Raw genomic sequence first — 18,651 nt, 5'->3', positions numbered from 1 at the left:
AACTGGTGGTATCACACACTACTTTGTGAACACTTTGAGGATAGTCACGTTAGACCCTTTTAATAAGGCAAAAATTTAAGTGAAGACAGACTCATTTATTTAAAAATCAATAAGCCACTCATGTTATGTTTGAGAAAATGGAAGCTAAAAATGACATTGCAATTCTTGGTTTGCGTACAATGTCATTAAGAGCTGGAATCTCACAAGAGGATTCTGATCTGAAACGCTGAAAAAACATCTTTTTCTATAGAAATGTAAGGCAATGCAAGGTACGCTTTAAAATATGGCTTATTAACAAAATATTTGAGGGACTTCCCTGGTGATCCCATGGGTAAGGGTGTGCACTCCCAATGCAGGGGACCTGAGTTTGATCCCCGGTCAGGGAACTAGATCCCACATGTGTGCCGCCACTTAGACCTGGCCCACAGCCAAAATAAAAAAAATTTGTTTTTGAGTTAATGTCATTTTTTAAAAGTCTTCAGCAACTTCCCTTTTACCCCCAATACTGAGGTTCATGATATCCTTCTCTTAGCAGTGACATGAATAATAAAACTACAAATGACTTGAAAAAAATATAATAAGCATGACAGAATCTCATTTTTTAAAGCTTTGCATAATGAAGAATGAAACCTACATTTTCTTACCCAGATTTTTCAGTGATTAAAAGTTTTCCTGATGCTAAGGTTCTCCATGGTCTGTTTCCAGGGTTACAAATCCATCATGCCTACCTTTCCAAATCATATAAATTCAAGTTCACATTATTTTTATCAGCCAGAAATGAAATATTAATCAGCTTTTCTTGGTCCTTAGCCCACAGGTCTTACTTAAAAGAGTCTTTGAAGGGGAAGCACGAGAAGCCCCATCAGGTCACATCCCCTGGCTTGGAATCATTCTGTCAGCAACACCGAGTCCTGTAGCTATCTGTGTTGCTTAACTTACGGCTTCTCGTAAGTGGAACGCTGAAGAGCCCTGAGAGGATCAACTTGCTCCGTTTCCATATTGACATGATCTGTAGACTACATACAGATCGTATGCATTTCGATTCCCAAATATAGGCACACAGCCCTTGAAAATAGCTTGCGAGAGGTTCTGCATTCCAGTAAACCTTTAAGCTCATCAGATTATGACCATTTCTTTATCTCGGTTGTCCGTCCCAATAAAATAACGTACTACTGTCTCTCAGATAGGAAGGGGATGCTGCTGTGCAGACCACGCTGGTGACTTGGCATAATTTGAGAGGCACTAGAAGTCTCCCCACGCCACCCCACCCCTGCGGTAACTCTTTGCACTCACCTGCTCTGGTGCCAGAAATTCCCCAGTGTTCGTTTTGAGTGAGGCATGACCATCTCGAATATGAATGACCTAAGTAGCGATGGCCCATCAGTGGCAGTTGAAAGTTAAGCTTCGGAGCCCTCTGTCCTCTCCATTCAATGGTGGAGGAGAAGCCAAGTTCACCAGACCTAGAGCTTTCCTTTACACCAACAGCAGACAATGTATAGCTTCTTTTATGAATACACTTAGTATTAAGGTGCTGTAATTTAGGTTATAAGCCCTCATTTGCATCCCTTATATCTGTATATGGACTTAAATCGTGCCTTTTGCCATTTAATTTTTTAATGTTTATTTTTATTGAAGTCTAGTTGATTTACGGTGTTGTGTTACTTTCAGGTGTACAGCAAAGTGATTCCGTTATATATGTGTATGTTTATACATATATCTATTCTTTTTCAGATTCTTTTCCATCATAGGTTATTACAAGATATTGAGTAGACTTCCCCGTGCTCTACAGTGGGTCCTTGTTGGTTATCTATGATATATGTTATAGTGTGTACCTGTTAACCCCAAACTCCTAATGTATCCCTCCCCTCCTTCCCCTTTGGTAACCATAAGTTTATTTTCTATGTCTGTGAGTCTGTTTCTGTTTTGTAAATAGGTTCATTTGTATCATTTTTTTAGGTTCCACATAGAGGCGATATATGATATTTGTCTGACTGACTTCACTTGGTATGGTCATCTCCAGGTCCATCCATGTTGCTGCAAAGGGCATTATTTCATTCTTTTCTCGAGGTGTGGACCATTCATGAATGTGTATCTTCTAGTGATCTCTGGGCTCAGCCTCGTGACTATCAGTCTAGCGGTTGAGGTGTGATCCTGCCTGTGTTCAGGGAGAGGAACAAGCTGCTCTTCTCACTTCAAAGACTGTAAAGAACCATCACACACCGAAACCTTGAAAATTTCGTTTGGGGGTAATTGCTGATTGCTTCAGGAGAAGACACACTTAGGAAGTAACTTTACAAGTAGTAACAACCAGGCTAGGCTAGGTTATGCTTCAGTAACAAACATGTCCAAGAACTCTGAGGCTCAAAGAAGCAAAGCCACATGTCCATCGCTGGCCTACGCTTCCTCACCCCCATCGCTGTGCCGAGTGAGAGCGTTTTGCACTGGCAATGCCAGGTGCTGATGCTGAAGTGGCACGTTGCTTCTTTCCAGAGCTTACTGACCAGAGCTGTCACACGGTTCCTGCCCATCACAAGGGACCAGGAATGATCCTATAATGTGTGCCCAGAGGTGGTGAGCCTAAAACATTTGGCCACCAGCACTACCCCCATGCAATGGATAATCCTATGATGTTCTCTGGAAAGACGAGCCTTCAGCCAACTTCCAGAAATGAGGCACCCCTGGTGTTCTGTGCTTACAAAGAGGTTTTACCCTGTGTCTCTCCGTGCCCTCTGATCCGGTGTATTCCCCTGACCCATGAAGAGAAAACTCACAGCCCGCTGCTAAGGGATAAAGAAGAAAAGCACAGACGGAGGCAATGCTACTTGTCTGCTGTCCGTGCAGCCTGTTCTCTGGGTGATCTCTCAGAAGCAGACTCTGGGTTCCATTCCTCTTTCTCTGGAATCTTCCTTCCTCACTTCTCTTTCCTTATGAGCCTTGGAGTGCTTTCCTTGAGTTCAGAGGTGGTGTTCTTCCTGGTAATTGCTCTTTGGGGTTGAGATGAGACTGGCCTCAAGGCTAATGCTACCAGTGATTGAATTCACTTCCCAAGCATGAATGCTTAAGTGTTGGGTTAATGTCTTTCCATTTGCCTGCTGGAATCCCCAGCCTCCTAGCTCTCCTGGCTTTCATCTCTTTTCTCTCATCGTCCTCCCTTCCTTGCCCTTTTTCGTTTACTTAAGCAGATTTACTCAAGATCTTTGGCTCCTTTTACCCCTGGCTCTAAACTACCTTTTAAGTACATTACTTTCACAGTACTGAAATATCCCGTAACAAGAAATTCCCCCAAAGATGGGTGTCCGTTCACTGCTTCTGTGTGATAATCAGAAGTCCCGTCAGCGCTGAGGTACCATCATAGTACATGATGATGAAAGACAAGAGATGTGCGGGGCCGGGTTGAAGTCGCTGTTTGGATGAGGCTCCTTATCTCGTAAAAGGCGTCTGAGTGTGAATTGTCTAAATGTGTTCAATGCTTCCGGCTACATCTCCGTAAAAGTAGAGTCACCTTGGAGGAGTCGATCTTCCAGGTTTAGGGCCGGGACACCTGAGTGCAGCGCAGGCAGCCTCGGGGCTCCTCAATGCACATCCCTCCTTCCTCTCTCTCCTCCCCTCCTCAATCACTGCGCGTTCCAAGGGTCCCCACTGCGCTGGACACTGGGTCAGATACTAAGAGACTGTGGACCGGCCTCTGCCCTTGAGAAGCTCTTGGTCTCAATGGTGGGTTGGTCTGTTCGGGGGAGAACAGCAGATCGTTAAATCGCTACAACATCGGCCTGCACCGGCAATGCCAGGTGCTGATGCTGAAATGGCACGTTGCTTCTTTCCAGAGCTTACTGACCAGAGCTGTCACACGGTTCCTGCCCATCACAAGGGACCAGGAATGATCCTATAATGTGTGCCCAGAGGTGGTGAGCCTAAAACATTTGGCAACCAGCACTACCCCCATGCAGTGGATAATCCTGTGATGTTCTCTGGAAAGACGAGCCTTCAGCCAGCTTCCAGAAATGAGGCACCCCTGGTGTTCTGTGATTACAAAGAGGTTTTACCCTGCGTCTCTCAGTGCCCTCTGATCCGGTGTATTCCCCTGACTACCAGCACAATTCTGGTACAAGCACAGAGCTGGCTGTTTTGTGGTTCACCCTTTTCACCCCAGAACCTACCCTAAGCGCTCGGCGTAGAGTTGGTACTCACAAAACATGTCTTGGATGAATCTGTTACAGGACCGTAGTAGAAGCGAGCGTGACAAACTCTGAGTTCGTTCCCCCAATAATCCTTCTCTCTAATGGGGGCGCGGAGATGTTTGGGGAGGGGGGCATCTGTAGATATAGCCCTCAGTATCCAGAACGCTGCTTAGTACTGCTCTGAAATACCTGCTCTCTCCGCATACGATTAAGTGGCTAAGGACCAAATCTCTATTTCCCTGAATAGATGCAGCCAACCTAGCACTCAGCGTTTACACTTTATCAGGAATTATGGCTAGAAAGCCCCGTCCCCCCATATTCCAGACACACACCTGCCCCTGGTCAGAACCCAAAACAAGAAGGAAGGACCAGCCGGGCACCATGAGGACCCTCAGCCTTAGGCAGGCTCATCATTTTGAGCTGAGACAAATGAGTGTCTGTCTTTTCCAGAGCAGAATCTGATCTTTGATTTAGCCCAGGTGAAGTAGGAAGAGGAAAACAGGGCCATGGGGAGAGCACCTCCAGTTTTTCACCAGGGAGGCTGCTCTGGGGACATTTGCTGACACCCGTGGGCTTATCGCGGGGCCTCTCCACTCCCCTCTGAGCCTTAGAGGCTGAGAATGTCGTGTGCGTCTATTGGTTGCTTTGTGCTGAGCAGAGGACTCTGTGGTTTTGGAAAGCAGCTTTAAAAGCCAGGGAGTGTCTCTGGTTGCAAGAATCCCTGGGCATCAGCCCTGCTCGCTCGGCTTCACATCAGCCGTGGGAGTCCCACCGCCTTCCTGGCAGCTGCAAAGGGTACACTTCCGACCCGCGACCGGCAGAGATGAGCACTTCCAGACTGCCCAGACTGAGCAGATTAAAACAGTTTTGGAGGGTGAGTAAAAAGACACGAATCAACTTACTGGGGGAGAAAAAAAAAAAAATTAATTTCTGAAAAGAAAAGGAAGAAGCTAAGCTGCTTTTGGAGATGTGCTGTGACATGCGTTATCTTCCAAAATTCACGTGGGGAGATTCAACTGTGCATATTTGATGTCTTGCCCAAGGGTTTGAATGTAATTTTAACTAATCTGAGGCAGATGCAATCAGCAGCCAGTTCCGCGTTGGGTATCTGCTCCCAGCAAAAGTTCTCTAGCAAAGGCAGTGTAGCGTCTGAGCCGCCGTGTGCTGGCTGAGTGCATTTACTGCCCCCCGCGTATCAAGCCTCTGGGAATAGTGTCGAATGTGATGCTTAATAGACAAAATCCTGAGAATAAGGTCTGTGTGTGTTTCCTTTCCAACTATAGAGTCTATCAGAAGCCTTGGGTGACTGGAAAGAGAAAAGCTAAGAAATTTTCGAGCTTTGTATTGCATGATTAAAGCGTTAGAAAGTAAAAGGCAAGTGTCGTCACAAACCATTCAAACGTGTGATGCGCATTGTAGACTATTTTTACCATACTCCTCTGTAATGAGATCAGCGTCAAGCCAGCCTAATAGCAGATGGCTCCTGGAATTCCAACTTTTGCTTCTCCTCGCAAAATGATGAAACACCTATGGAAATCATTGCTTTTTTTTTTTTTTTTCCGTTGTCAGAATATGGATTTAGAGCAACAGGTAAAGAATTCTTTCCTGAGTTGTACGGGATTCAAGGAGATGGGAAATGTTCATTTCTCGCATGCATCAGTCAAAACCCTTGCGAGTTTAGGACCTAGGAAGGAACGAATGACCCTGAAGGTGATTTTCAGTGATCTCTTAATGCAAAAGGCAGAGCTGGAATAAAATTGTGGGGAAGTTTCCATCTTACCCTAACGTTATTTGATTCCATGGTTTTTTGGTGTGTGCTCGTATTAGTGCCCTAATAGAAACCCCTTTATTAGATGAATAAATAACAGGTAGTTCATGCATCGAATGCACCTCTGACTGTAGGTGAATTGCTCTTCGTTCTGTGTGATGCTCTAAGTCATTTGAGAGGGGCCTGGGGTTATAGATGTGCTTAGTCAGTTACTTAGTGAGTCATAATATCTCTTTTTTCTGAACTTGGAATCATCAGATAATGTGAGTTTGCCAGTCATTGTGAAATTACTTCTTAAGCAAAGACCTACATTCAACTGGGTAGAACTAAAACAATTCCTTCCCAAATGGAAGCATAGGTACTATATGTGTGTATATATATATAATACATATATATGCGTGTGTGTGTGTGTGTGTGTGTGTGTGTGTGTGTGTGTATTTCATCTGAGTAAAGAAGGGCATATTGAAAATATTTAAATGAAACTACAGAAGCACCATACGCTGCTCACAGCCCTGGGCTCAAGGTCCGACAACCAACCGTTTTCTGGGATTAGTCTCTTGATCTTGGACAGACGTGCTTAAGGCCCTTCATTTCCCATCTGTAGAGAGAGTGCTTCCTCCCAGCTCTGAGATTTAATCTGAGCACATGGAAAACAGATCACTGTGTGCTCCCAGTTCGCCAAATATCTGTCTAGACTGTGTCTGAGAAAGGCTGATGGTTGACTGTCATTTTCTCTTTCACGGACTAAGCTTCATTTTTAGCTATTAGCACCTCCGGTGATCTAAAAACATGGCATATGACGCCCCAGAGCTTCAGATGAACCCCTCAGTAAGCAGTGTCTGGAACGGAGACCCCAGGGCCCCTTGGCATCCTCTGTGATGTGCACAGACTCTCAAACTTTAACAGCAGCTACGTTGGCCCTCTTCATTGGAAGGAGGCCTCAGATCGATATAAAAAGACACCCAGGGGCTTCCCTGGTGGCGCAGCGGTTGAGCGTCCGCCTGCCGATGCGGGGGACGCGGGTTCGTGCCCCGGTCCGGGAAGATCCCACAATGCCGTGGGGCGGCTGGGCCCGTGAGCCGTGGCCGCTGCGCCTGCGCGTCCGGAGCCTGTGCTCCGCAACGGGAGAGGCCACAGCAGTGAGAGGCCCGCGTACCGCACAGACACCCAGGATTTCACTAGCCAACAGCACAGTCCAGATGAGGAAGCACATTCTAAATAATGGGAGGCCCTCCTTCATTATTTAGGGCTGGGAATTTAAACGGGTGATGTAATTACTCTGTAGTCTCAATTCTGAATTATTTATCCCCCTTTTCGTGGTGATTTGATGCCGAGAACTCCAGACTACTGTTAATACAATTTTAAAAATCAGAGATAGATTTGAAAACAGTTTCAAAGAAAGGATTGAGAAGACCCGGGATGGTGAGTGGCCCTGCAGCCTCACAGGCAAACAGCGAAGCCAATTGTCTGGCTTCTTCCACTTTGCCAGCCTGCCTCACTTCCTGAGCCAGCTCGCTCTCAAGTCGTGGGCTGGATGGAGTACCCCCCACCCCCCCCACCCCCCCACCCCCAGCAACCAGCGCCACCACCTGCTCCAGTGGAAACTCCTCCCTCCGCGCGATCCCGGCAACTTTGAAGCAAGCGTGTCTGTGGTGGTCTGCAGTCAGCGTCAATGGCGGTCTTCCCGGGATTTACGTAGCTTCTGTATATGTGTATTTTGTTATTGGTAGCAAGTGGAAATAAGAAGGGGGTTGTGTAAACAAACCCAGGACTGGTCCACCTGCAGTAGTCGGAAACAGAAAGGTTTTGGAGTCACTGCTTTAAATGGCTCTGCTCTGTAGACTGCATGCATGCAATAGCCAAACGACAATTTGGTTTCACCCAGAAAATCTGTAGATCCAGTTACCGGATGCCGAGTGAAGACGTTTGATTCAGCCGATGTTTGATGACAGACATCTGTGTACCAGGAAAGCTCATCCAAGCTGACCAGAGGGAGCAAAACAGGTCGGTGGTTTTTTTCCTCTGTGGAGTTTCTATTGTTAATGGCAGTGACAGGAAACCACCCAAACTTGAACATCGAAGCATAGCCACACTCAAGAGAGGAAGTGCGATTTCATAGAGCAGTAAGTAGGGTGCACGACATCCGGGTGCAAAAGCCCATCCTTCCCATGGTTTTGTCCAGAGGGTTGCTTTACCTCCCTGTGTGCTGGTTTTCTCACCTATAAAACCGGGAGAAGAGTGTAGATCAAATCAGTGTGAGTCTCCATATGGGTAGTATAATATAATCTCCCCAAAAGCTTTTTTTTTTTTAACTGTCTATGCCCAGTCTCTACCCCACTCCAATTAACTCAGAGTCACAGTAAGTGGGGCCCATGATGTCAATATAGCTTTTCAAGTTCCCCAGGTCATTCCAATGGGCAGCCAGAATCAAGAACAATTTTATCATCTGAAGGTCCCTTCCAAGCTCTCACATCTATATACTAAGATTCTAATGGCGGGGCTTCCCTGACGGCGCAGTGGTTAAGAATCCGCCTGCCAATGCAGGGTACACTGGTTCGAGCCCTGGTCCAGGAAGATCCCACATGCCACGGAGCAGCTAAGCCTGTGCTCCACAACTACTGAGCCCGCGCGCTACAAGTACTGAGCCCGCGCGCCTAGAGCCCGTGCTCTGCAACAAGAGAAGCCACCGCAGTGAGAAGCCCGCGCACCGCAACGAAGAGTAGCCCCCGCTCACCACAACTAGAGAAAGCCCACGCATAGCAACCAACACAGCCCAAAATAAATAAATTTTAAAAATATATATATATTTTAAAATATTCTAGTGGTTATTTCTCAAGGTGAACGCACAACACAGTTTATCTTGTGGTTGTGGTGGTTCTTCTTAATATTCTGGTCATTTCAAGAGACAATGAGTTGACAGTGGTGGGGTGAAATTTACAAAGGACTTCAACGCCCCCCCCCCCCCACTCCAAGTGGCTTTTCATGCTAAAGACTTTGAATATCCTTAGTGTGCAGAAAGCATCCAATGGCCATCTGAATTTTTAATTCCTAATGGGATATTTTTGGTCCGAAGAGCAGTGAACTCTAGTTGCAAGAGAATAAAACCAGCGACAATAATAATTTTCCCCAAAGATAAGCTTGTCTATGTTGTCACAGAAGTCTAAGCAGGCATTAGGTATACAGAGATTAAGAAGACACAGTCCTTGCTTTAATTAATTTACAATCCAGTGGAGGTTAGTGAAAAAGAAATAGTGGATGTGTGGTTTGGGGGTATCTAAATCTGATGTTGGTTGGCTGTGCAATTTTCCAGTCTCAGAAACTTTGCTGAAGCATTCAGAACTAGAAGGAAGACTGCTCCACCCCTATCACTTGCTCATTAAAGGTCGTTGAGTTTGGGGGGTAAACATTTTATTATTCTGTCCACATTTGTCTGGGATACACAGATGTCTAATCAGCACACACATTTCCAGATCTATACCCACAGATACTCTGAAAGCACAAAGCGTTTATTCTGATGTTCAACAAACATTTATGCATTTCAATATGCAAACCTACATTTATGCATTTCAATAAAAGAAGAAAATACAGGGGCTTCCCTGGCAGTCCAGTGGTTAGTACTCTGTGCTTTCACTGCCGAGGGCCCCGGGTTCGATCCCCGGTCAGGGAACTAAGACCCCACAAGCCACGTGGCCAAAAAAAAAGAAGAAAAAGAAAATACCGTGGGGCATTTCCTAAGTCATGACACAGCATGAGCACCAATTTAAAACCCTTGTCAACGTTTGATTCTTTCCCTGGAAGGTTTGAGGCGGCTCCCATGTCGTGATATTGAGTCTCTCTGTTCAAGGTTGACCTCAGTATCTAACTGTCAGTCAAGCTTACTTCAGGTCTCAGAGAGAAAATAGTCTGAATACTCGGGATCTTATTGTAGCTTCGCCTCTAGGGGTTGGGTTTAGTAGGGAAGCCGTTTCCTCTTTGTGCACTTTTGTGTCTTCTCTGTGATGGGATGGGGTTAGACTAGATCTCCGTAGGTCTTTTCCTACTGTCCTGTGATTCTACCCGAAGCATTTTCTTCAGGTTGTTAGGAAGTCAGAAAGACTATTTTAAAGCTGGTAATCCAAAGAGGGAGTCAAAGAGGATAGCGATTCCTTCTCCTCCAGGGACCAACCAGTCCACCAACCTACCAGTGTAGCTTAGTAGAAAACTCATCAGCATTGCGGACAAATCAGAATTTGAATTTGGATTCTTCCACAGCCTGTCTGTATGATGTGAGGTAGGTGTCAAGCTGCCTGAACCCAAATTTCCTCCTATGTAAGATGAAGCTGGTCATTAACTAGTGTCATACTCTTAGTGTTTGGGGGTGAAGATTAAATTGGATGACATCTATACAGCACCTGTGAAAGTACTGGCACATAGTAGGTGCTCAGTTAGTGATGTCCAGGATATGGCTCACTGTGGAGGGAGGCTGAGTGCACTCATCCCAGCAGGATGTTTGCTCCATGATGCGGGAGAGGTCCTAGGGTTGCAGTGATACCTTTTTTTTTTTTTTTTTTGCCGTACGTGGGCCTCTCACTGTTGTGGGCTCTCCCGTCGCGGAGCACAGGCTCCGGACGCGCGGGCTCAGCGGCCACGGCTCACAGGCCCAGCCGCTCCGCGGCACGTGGGATCCTCCCGGACCGGGGCACGAACCCGTGGCCCCTGCATCGGCAGGCGGATTCTCAACCACTGCGCCACCAGGGAAGCCCCAGTGGTACCTTTGAATAAGGAAAATATTAATACTACATCCTAGCCTCCCAAGATAGTGGAGTAAATGATACCATGACATAGGTTTCCATCAGCCAGTTCTCCTTTCTCCCTTCTCCTGTGCATCTCTGTGTTGAGACCAGTGAAGCTGTCCTTGTATTTGAATTTCTCCTTGCATTCTGCCTTTTATTTTAGTGTGTGTCTTTCCACACAAACCAGATCAACCTCTTTCAGCTCTTGGAGGAAAAACAAAATAGAATACACTTGAACCATTCTATTTCTCACTAGGATTCGTATAACCAATGAAATGGCTGGTTTTGCAGCCAGGCATCTGGATGTCAGGTGGACCCAGTCACAGCTCTTTATTTGGCCTTGAATCCTGTCCCTTTAGAGAAAGTTCTTCTTTTCTTTTTAACCAACCCTCAAAAATTATTAATTTGACTCTTTATTCATGAACATTAAAAGCTGGAAGTTAGTAAATATTTTATGCTCCTGAAGCTAAAGTGCATATCTGACTGATATTGAGGGACGGAGAATGGAGGGCAGGAAAAAGGCCTCCTCTTTCCAGAACTTGCAAAATCAATGCAAAGTGGGCTTTCGCTAACCTGCGGAGTGTGTTACTAACGTTGGCAGGAGCAGGAGGTCTCTGGTGGAAGGGTGCTGCCTGGGAGCACTGGCGTTGCCCTTGGGAGGGCTCCAGGTAGAGCACCACAGCTCTGCCTACTCTTGCAGGTGAAGGTGGCTGGAATTCCCAAGGGAGGCAGATAGAGCTGATAGCAACACCATCAATTAATCCTGTAGTGTCAAGACTTCAAAGAAATACACAATGGCTCTTCTCAAAAGGTGATGGGTTCCTGGGCTGGAATGTATTTTTGATCAGAAATTAATTAGAAATCAATTAATCAGAAATTAATTAATTAATTAGAAATTAATTAGAAATTAATTAATTAATCTTGAAATAATCAGCAGACAATTCTTTCTGTCTTTGTATTCATTGCCAGTATAAAAAGGGCTTAAGTATACATTTGGTTCATACTGTGTCATTTCTTCTGCAAATATGTTCAGGAACTCAGCTGCAGTGTTGGTTTTCTTTAAAGATTTTTCTCCCTACCCCTAGTGAACCAGAGCAGATTCTTTGGGTTTGCTATCGATTAAACAGGTAGATGGACCTTTCTGATGGGCTAAAAGAACAGATGTAGGATAAATAGGGCCAATTTTTTCCAAAGGTCTAAAAAGCACATGAATTCACCTTGTGTGCTGGCAAGAGCTGTTACTTCTTGAAGAAAAAAGAGCATCAAATAGGTTTTTCATGGGATGGTCTTTCAAAGAATTATTCCTAACCAATGAAATCCTTAAGAAACCTACACTGGGAACTTCCCTGGTGGCGCAGTGGCTAAGACTCCGCACTCCCAGTGCAGGGGGCCCGGGTTCGATCCCTGGTCGGGGAACTAGATCCTGCATGCCGCAACTAAGAGTTCACATGCCACAGCTAAGGAGCCCGCCTGCCGCAACTGAGACCCGGTGCAACCAAATAAATAAATAAATATTAAAAAAACAAAAACGAAGAAGCCTACACTGCCTTGTGCTGTTGTAGGAACCTAGAAAATGTCTATTTTCAGGCATTTTAAAAGGAAATATCCTGAATATTTACAAGGGGCAAAAATTCATGTGTGAGATGTGACTTGTCAGATGACGTGTTTGATAGCTAATAACCAAAAAGCAACTGATATGGTTTCAGAGAAACCCAGTGAACAAACTTAGGGACTGGGAAGTCTGTTGATACTTTATTGTTAGGCAGCACTTTGCTGGATGGAGATTCTATGCTTTGATTGTTGATGCTATTTTCCGCACACGTCTGAGCCGAGTCCCTGATTGGAAAGACGATTGTGTGAGATGCAAGCATACCTGTAAGATTTTAAAGGGTTACGATGTAAACGTGGTTACCAGCATCCTCATGAGGACAAGACTGATAATTATCCTTGACAATGAGTAGGTCGGGGAACCCACTTTTGTAGGTAGATGGACTCAGGGTAAATTGAATGGTTCTTTAATCACCTAACCTCAGTTGCCGTATCAGTAAAACAGTGATCAGATTAGATATTCTGTAAGCTTTTGTGGGAAATGAATGCGATTACAAATGTAATAAGCAAGCATGGGGCCTGCACCTCATTAACAAGTGCTGGTTTCTCTCTTCTCCTTCTGGGGGCACAAACCCATGTTTAATCTTTAACTACAGCTTGTAGACCGAGCGTGTATGTGCGAAGTGAGCATCCCTGAATGGAAGGATGGATGGATGGGTGGTTGGATAGATGGAGCTAACTTACATCCAATTTATGTCTGCATTAAAATTTATGATTGAATATGAATCACTTAGGAATTCATCAAGTCTATTTTTAATCAGTATGCATGAACTTCCGCCTCACCGCTGATGTTAACATTACCATATGATCCGAAAACATCAGAAAAGATTCCTTTCCTCTGCTGTTTTTGTTCTTGCCCGGCTCTCTTTGGAATTATTAACATTATTAGGTAGTTTGGCTATTAGCCTTTACCTATAGACATTCTCCATGCATTGTTTGGTATTTACCTTTGAATTTAAGGTAGCATTTTGGACTAGGAAGGAGAGTATTTCTACTCTACATGTATTAGTTAGGAAAGGAAGGCAGAAAAAAAACCCAGCCATTTAACCTAAGCCTTTTAGGGGACAAATGTTGGTGGTTTTCTGTCTCTTGATGCTTGAGTATCTTCTGTCTTAAGCTGCAGGAATGCTGAGAGGGAGGTAAAGACAGATTGAAAGAAGCAGACTTTTAGATTGTGAGACCTTGTCTTTGCAAAGATTTTAAAAACATAGTCTTCAGCTGAGTAGGCAGTAATCCTTGAATTTCTTTTTAACATTGAATTTCCTTTTTTCTTTTCTTTCCTTTGAACTGCTTGATAGCATCATCTATTCCTTTACTAAAACTCTTAATTCTTATTTGGTGACCTCACCTACAAACAACAAACTTCTCCTACCTCTAAAACGCCCAAATTTGATTCCTGCAAAAGCTAGCTAATACCTAGTTACCAGTTAATGAATCGAATAGACATTTCAGCTCCTTGACTGTTTCTAGGTCCCCGGCATTGTGTAGGCTCCGCAGGACGAATTCAGGAATTTAGCCTAAGAATGCAGAGCACAGTGTGTGAAGTGCCAGAGACAGACAGGGATGAAATGCTCTTGAAATACCCAAACAGGGCCATTCATGTCCTCTGGAAGGCAGGGAGCTTGGAGGAAGTCCCCAAAGAGGAGATATTTCAATCAGATGTTGAAAAATAAGTAAAGAAAAAATTCCCCTGTGGACCAAACGGAGTCCAAGCAGAGAAAACTGCGTGATCCACGGCATCAAAACATGAACCTTTATAGAAACATATGCGAAGAAGACTATTTCCTTCCAGCTAGTGTTAGATGTCCAGGGTGGGAATCGGGGCCCAGGGGTGACTGAATAGACTTAGGACCAGGTAGGGACGCGTCCGTGTTAGGGAGGGTGAGGAAGTCGAGTCAGGCCAGGAATTATTTCATATAGGAAACCTAGAAGTTAAGGCATTTTCTGTTCAGAGTGTCCATTGAATAACACTTGGAGATAATTCTTCCTATATTTACATATATTTAGGGGAGCAAACTAGAGGTTCTTAGGCATTTTTATCTTTTGTGGAACAGCTAACCAGCTCTGCGGATGGATTGCAGGAGCTGTCGTTCGGGGCTATTTACAGGTAAATTTCAATACCAGATTGAAAACGTTGCGATGACTTTGCTGTAGATCAAAAGTACCTTAGAGGGCTTCCCTGGTGGCGCAGCGGTTGAGAGTCCGCCTGCCGATGCGGGGGACGCGGGTTTGTGCCCCGGTCCGGGAGGATCCCGCGTGCCGCGGAGCCGCTGGGCCCGTGAGCCGTGGCCGCTGCGCCTGCGCGTCCGGAGCCTGTGCTCCGCAACGGGAGAGGCCACAGCGGTGAGAGGCCCGCGTACCACCAAAAAAAAAAAAAAAAAAAGGAAAGGAGAGGCCCCCGGGAAGACAACTCCTCTAAAACCTGTTGCTTGTGAGATTGCACAATGGCGAGAAACGTTTGGACTTAGAGCTCTTGGCTGTACATTCTGTCCAGATTGCTTGGCGTCCGATTCCGCTACTCAGCAGTTTCATTCCGATTGGCAGAAGAATTAGATTTTTATTGGATATTACTCAGTCTCTAGAACATATAATAATTGCCTATTGGGAGTTCATGGGCATTTGTTACTTTAAGAATGAGGGCGGGCTTCCCTGGTGGCGCAGTGGCTGAGAGTCCGCCTGCCGATGCGGGGGATGCGGGTTCGTGCCCCGGTCCGGGAAGATCCCACATGCCGCGGAGCGGCTGGGCCCGTGAGCCGTGGCCGCTGAGCCTGCGAGTCCGGAGCCTGTGCTCCGCAACGGGAGAGGCCACGGCGGTGAGAGGCCCGCGTACCGCAAAAAAAAAAAAAAAAAAAATGTACCTTAGACTTTGAGACTCCCTTCAGGTCTGTTACTAAGCATTACCTGTGTGTGCAGACACGTGCTAGAAATCTTGGGGGTGATGGAAGAAACGGGAAAAATTTGCATTCATGTGTGCGATAGACTCCTAATTTACATGCCAGTTTTTATATATTCGCCGTTTGATATTATGCTCTCTTGTATCTTTCACAGCGGAGGAAGCGTTGGATATTTGTTGGAGCTGTATGTGGCTAAAATAAATAGAGGCACTAAGTTCTGACTGAAACCTTGAATGGGGGGTAGCATTTTAATAAACGGAGAAGTTTGGTTGAGGGGATATGAGAAACCGGGTCGAATGGAGGGACAGGAAAGCCTAAGTCTGGGAACGGTACAGCTGAAACAGAGGATGCAAGTTACATGTCAGCAAGATGGCCAACCCCTTTGAACTGCCGGGCTGAGACATGAGTATGGGAGACCTTAAAACCCTTTATTCTTCTTACTGATGCTCTCGCCTACTTAATGTCTCCCTTTACAACGGGAGGCCACCCCCACGGGGACAAAGCCTCCATGGCTGGGGTCGTCCACTGAAAAATAAGCGCACGATGTCAGAGTTGTGAGTTGTTTTATCTGGGGCAAAATGAGGGCTATAGCCCGGGAGACAGCCCCTCAGGCAGCTCTGAGAAACTGCTCCAGAGAGGCAGGGGGAGGTCAGTATAGATGTGATTGTGGTGAAAGTACATGCAATCGAGCGCTAGCTGGTCACTGCTCGTCACAAGGAGCAGACGTCACCATGAAGGATTTTAGTGCTTTTCTAGATGCAAGGAAATGCAAGAATTGGGCTCATAAAATCTTCTGAAAATATCTAACTATCTGAAGACCTCTTCTGCCAGTTTTTCCCAGGGCACAGAGCGCCTCCTTCCCGCTCTCCACCCTGAGCTCCTTTCAGGGGGTGTTGAGGGCCAGTGGCTGCAGCAGCTAGTGACAATCCTTATAAAGGCAGATGGCAGGTGCCAGTTTGTAGTGGGCAGGGCTAGCTAGGACCTGTGAAAGAAGGGGGAAAGAGATACTTCACTGTAGTAACTGTCTCAAGTCCAAGCAGAAATATTAAAAAAGGAGGAAAGCAAAGTTATTTCTTTCTCCCTGCGAGGAGGGTGATGAAAATCCCAGCATCCTAGCTCACCCTGCTCTGTCTGGATGCACCACAGAGGGAGGGACCAGCCTCAAGGGCAAAAGACAAGCGTAAGCCTTCTAGCCTCTGAAGTCTTGTTGCCGTCACTTTGTAACACAGCAATTTCCCTGGAAGAAGACTGTGCCCGGGTTGAGTTAGCTCTGCTGAAGTCTAGGAAAAAGGGATACTACTCATCAGAGAAGCTGCTTAACTGCAGAGGAAAGCCGTCTGTAGCCACATATATCTTTCCCCTTGATGAGATCCATTTTTTCTTAAACATTTTTCATATGAAACGTAGACAGCCATCCCATTTCCAAGTGCTGTCACTGCTAGTGTTGTCTGAAAAATCAATGAATAATTTTCTTATGATAAAGGCAGCTTATGTGTGTTTGTAGGTACAAGGTAAAGAGACAGGGAAATCAAGATGTCAGTAGAACCAGAGGGTGAAATAAAAGGGAATTATCGTAAAAATCAAGATGGAAAGGCATGGATTATGTGCATGTAATTCTGATGATCTTTTTGAACAGCTTTACTGACCTAAAGGACATACAGTCATCTGCACACATTTAAAGTGTGTAATTTGATAAGCGTTGGCATGTGTATACATCCAGAAACCAACCCCGCGATCCAGATGTACAATGAACACACCGTCACCCCTAAGCGTCTCCCTGTGTTCCTCCTCCTTGTTCGTTAAATGAATGAGTAAATGAAGTTATAGCACATTTCTTGTGTTATCCAGAGTCATCTGAATTTCTTGGAGTGCCTTCATTTCTCTGTTGAATGTTGGTTTTTAGGAAGATAATTACCTTTCAGCTGTGGAGTATTTCACCCTGCCCGCTTTCTAGGAACACCTGGGCTTTATGGCCAAGCGCCAAGTCTGCCCCAAGGCCTTGGACTTAGATTAGTCTGAAAACATTGCTTTGAGCACGCGTCCGCCCATCAGAAAGCTGCAGGAGGCCGGGCTCTGTCAGGACACACGCCCACCCCCACCCCCACCCCCACCCCCACCCCCGGCAAGCTTTGGAAGTCCTCTCAGAGTGGGTCCCCTCTCCCTTCCCTACTTAGTCTACTCGTGGACTCTACAAGCTTGCTCCCCACATAATCCTGGAGATTCCCACCTCCGTGACTTTAGCCTGCAGATTCCCCGGGATTCAAGTAGAATCTCCCTTTTCCTCTCTCACCTCCAAGTTTCTATATTTGGGTCTGGTCCTCCACGAGGCCTCCCCTTCTGCACTTACAGCCTGTGCTGCAGCTCAGTGTCTAACCAGAACCTGCTTTGTGTTGTTGTCAAGCTTGCTGGTACAAGTAGGTTTATGCATATTCCCGTAACCCCGGCAGAGTCTAACGTGGAGCATGGCAGCACCTCTTCCCTGATATTACGATGGTGGTGAATGTGGGTCTGAGGACAGAGTTTATTGAGGGTCATCAAGTGCAACGCAGGCAAAGCTATGACTATAGAGAGTGAGGATTCATTGGAAGAAATGACAGAATCCACAGGAAATAACCAGACCATAGCTTCCTTTTGGACAAGAAGCTTTCAGACACCTTTGTGTGGTGCCTCTCCCCACGCAAGCCCCCAGCCCAGCCCAGCTCAGCCTTGAAAACCATAGATGGTGCAGTGGAAACAACTAGACAGAAGCCTTCTTCCTCACTGGCGTTCAGGAGGAAGCCTTCCTCATCAGAGGACAGTCCTGGTCTGTGCTCTTGCGAGCAGGAGGTAGCCTAGATGGAAAAAAATGCAGGATTCCCTGAAATCTGTCTCTTCTTCTCCACTCTTGGCTCTGTGATATCATGTCAAAAGGACAGGGGAGGGCTTCCCTGGTGGCGCAGTGGTTGAGAATCCGTCTGCCGGTGCAGGGGATGCGGGTTCGTGCCCCGGTCCGGGAGGATCCTACGTGCTGCGGAGCGGCTGGGCCCGTGAGCCGTGGCCGCTGAGCCTGCGCGTCTGGAGCCTGTGCTCCGCAACGGGAGAGGCCACGACAGTGAGAGGCCCGCGAACCGCAAAAAAAAAAAAAAAAAAAAAAAAAAAAGGACAGGGGAGGTGATACCCACTGACCCAATTCAGCAGCTTTATCTATGGACAATGAGGTCCTTTAATGAAGCCCTTCTGACATACCACTCTGTCCGTGCCACGGTGCCCATTTGTTCTGGCTAAGAATCAATAATGTTCAATTAATATAGATTATGTCACCAAGCAGTTAATTTAGCATGTCATTGCTTTGCAATTCATATCCTGACCTAACTGAGCCTCGTGACATCCACCTAGAAGGCCACACCACCAGGATGGAGAAGGGCAGAGAAACTGATCTCTCCTCCTCCCAG

At 46.1% G+C, this 18,651-nt stretch overlaps 1 protein-coding gene across 3 annotated transcripts in view; it reads left to right on the top strand.

Annotated features, from left to right (window-relative positions):
* Positions 1–18,651, top strand: part of DPP6 (dipeptidyl peptidase like 6) — a 922,327-nt gene that overhangs the window by 258,273 nt on the left and 645,403 nt on the right. The window contains exon 1 of one of the 3 annotated variants that reach the window (XM_067041763.1): positions 4,967–5,052. The exons of the other annotated variants lie outside the window; for them this stretch is intronic. Within the exon in view, the coding sequence (XP_066897864.1) occupies positions 5,002–5,052 (51 nt within the window). The 5' untranslated portion in view covers positions 4,967–5,001. Of the gene's footprint in view, positions 1–4,966; positions 5,053–18,651 lie in introns of those variants that run through there. 3 annotated transcript variants of the gene reach the window in all.

The sequence above is a fragment of the Kogia breviceps genome, chromosome 9 (assembly GCF_026419965.1).
Source record: "Kogia breviceps isolate mKogBre1 chromosome 9, mKogBre1 haplotype 1, whole genome shotgun sequence".
NCBI classification, from domain to species: Eukaryota; Metazoa; Chordata; class Mammalia; order Artiodactyla; family Physeteridae; genus Kogia; species Kogia breviceps.
The sequence above is the reverse complement of the archived record's forward strand: the minus strand, read 5'-3'. Positions and strand labels throughout refer to the sequence as shown.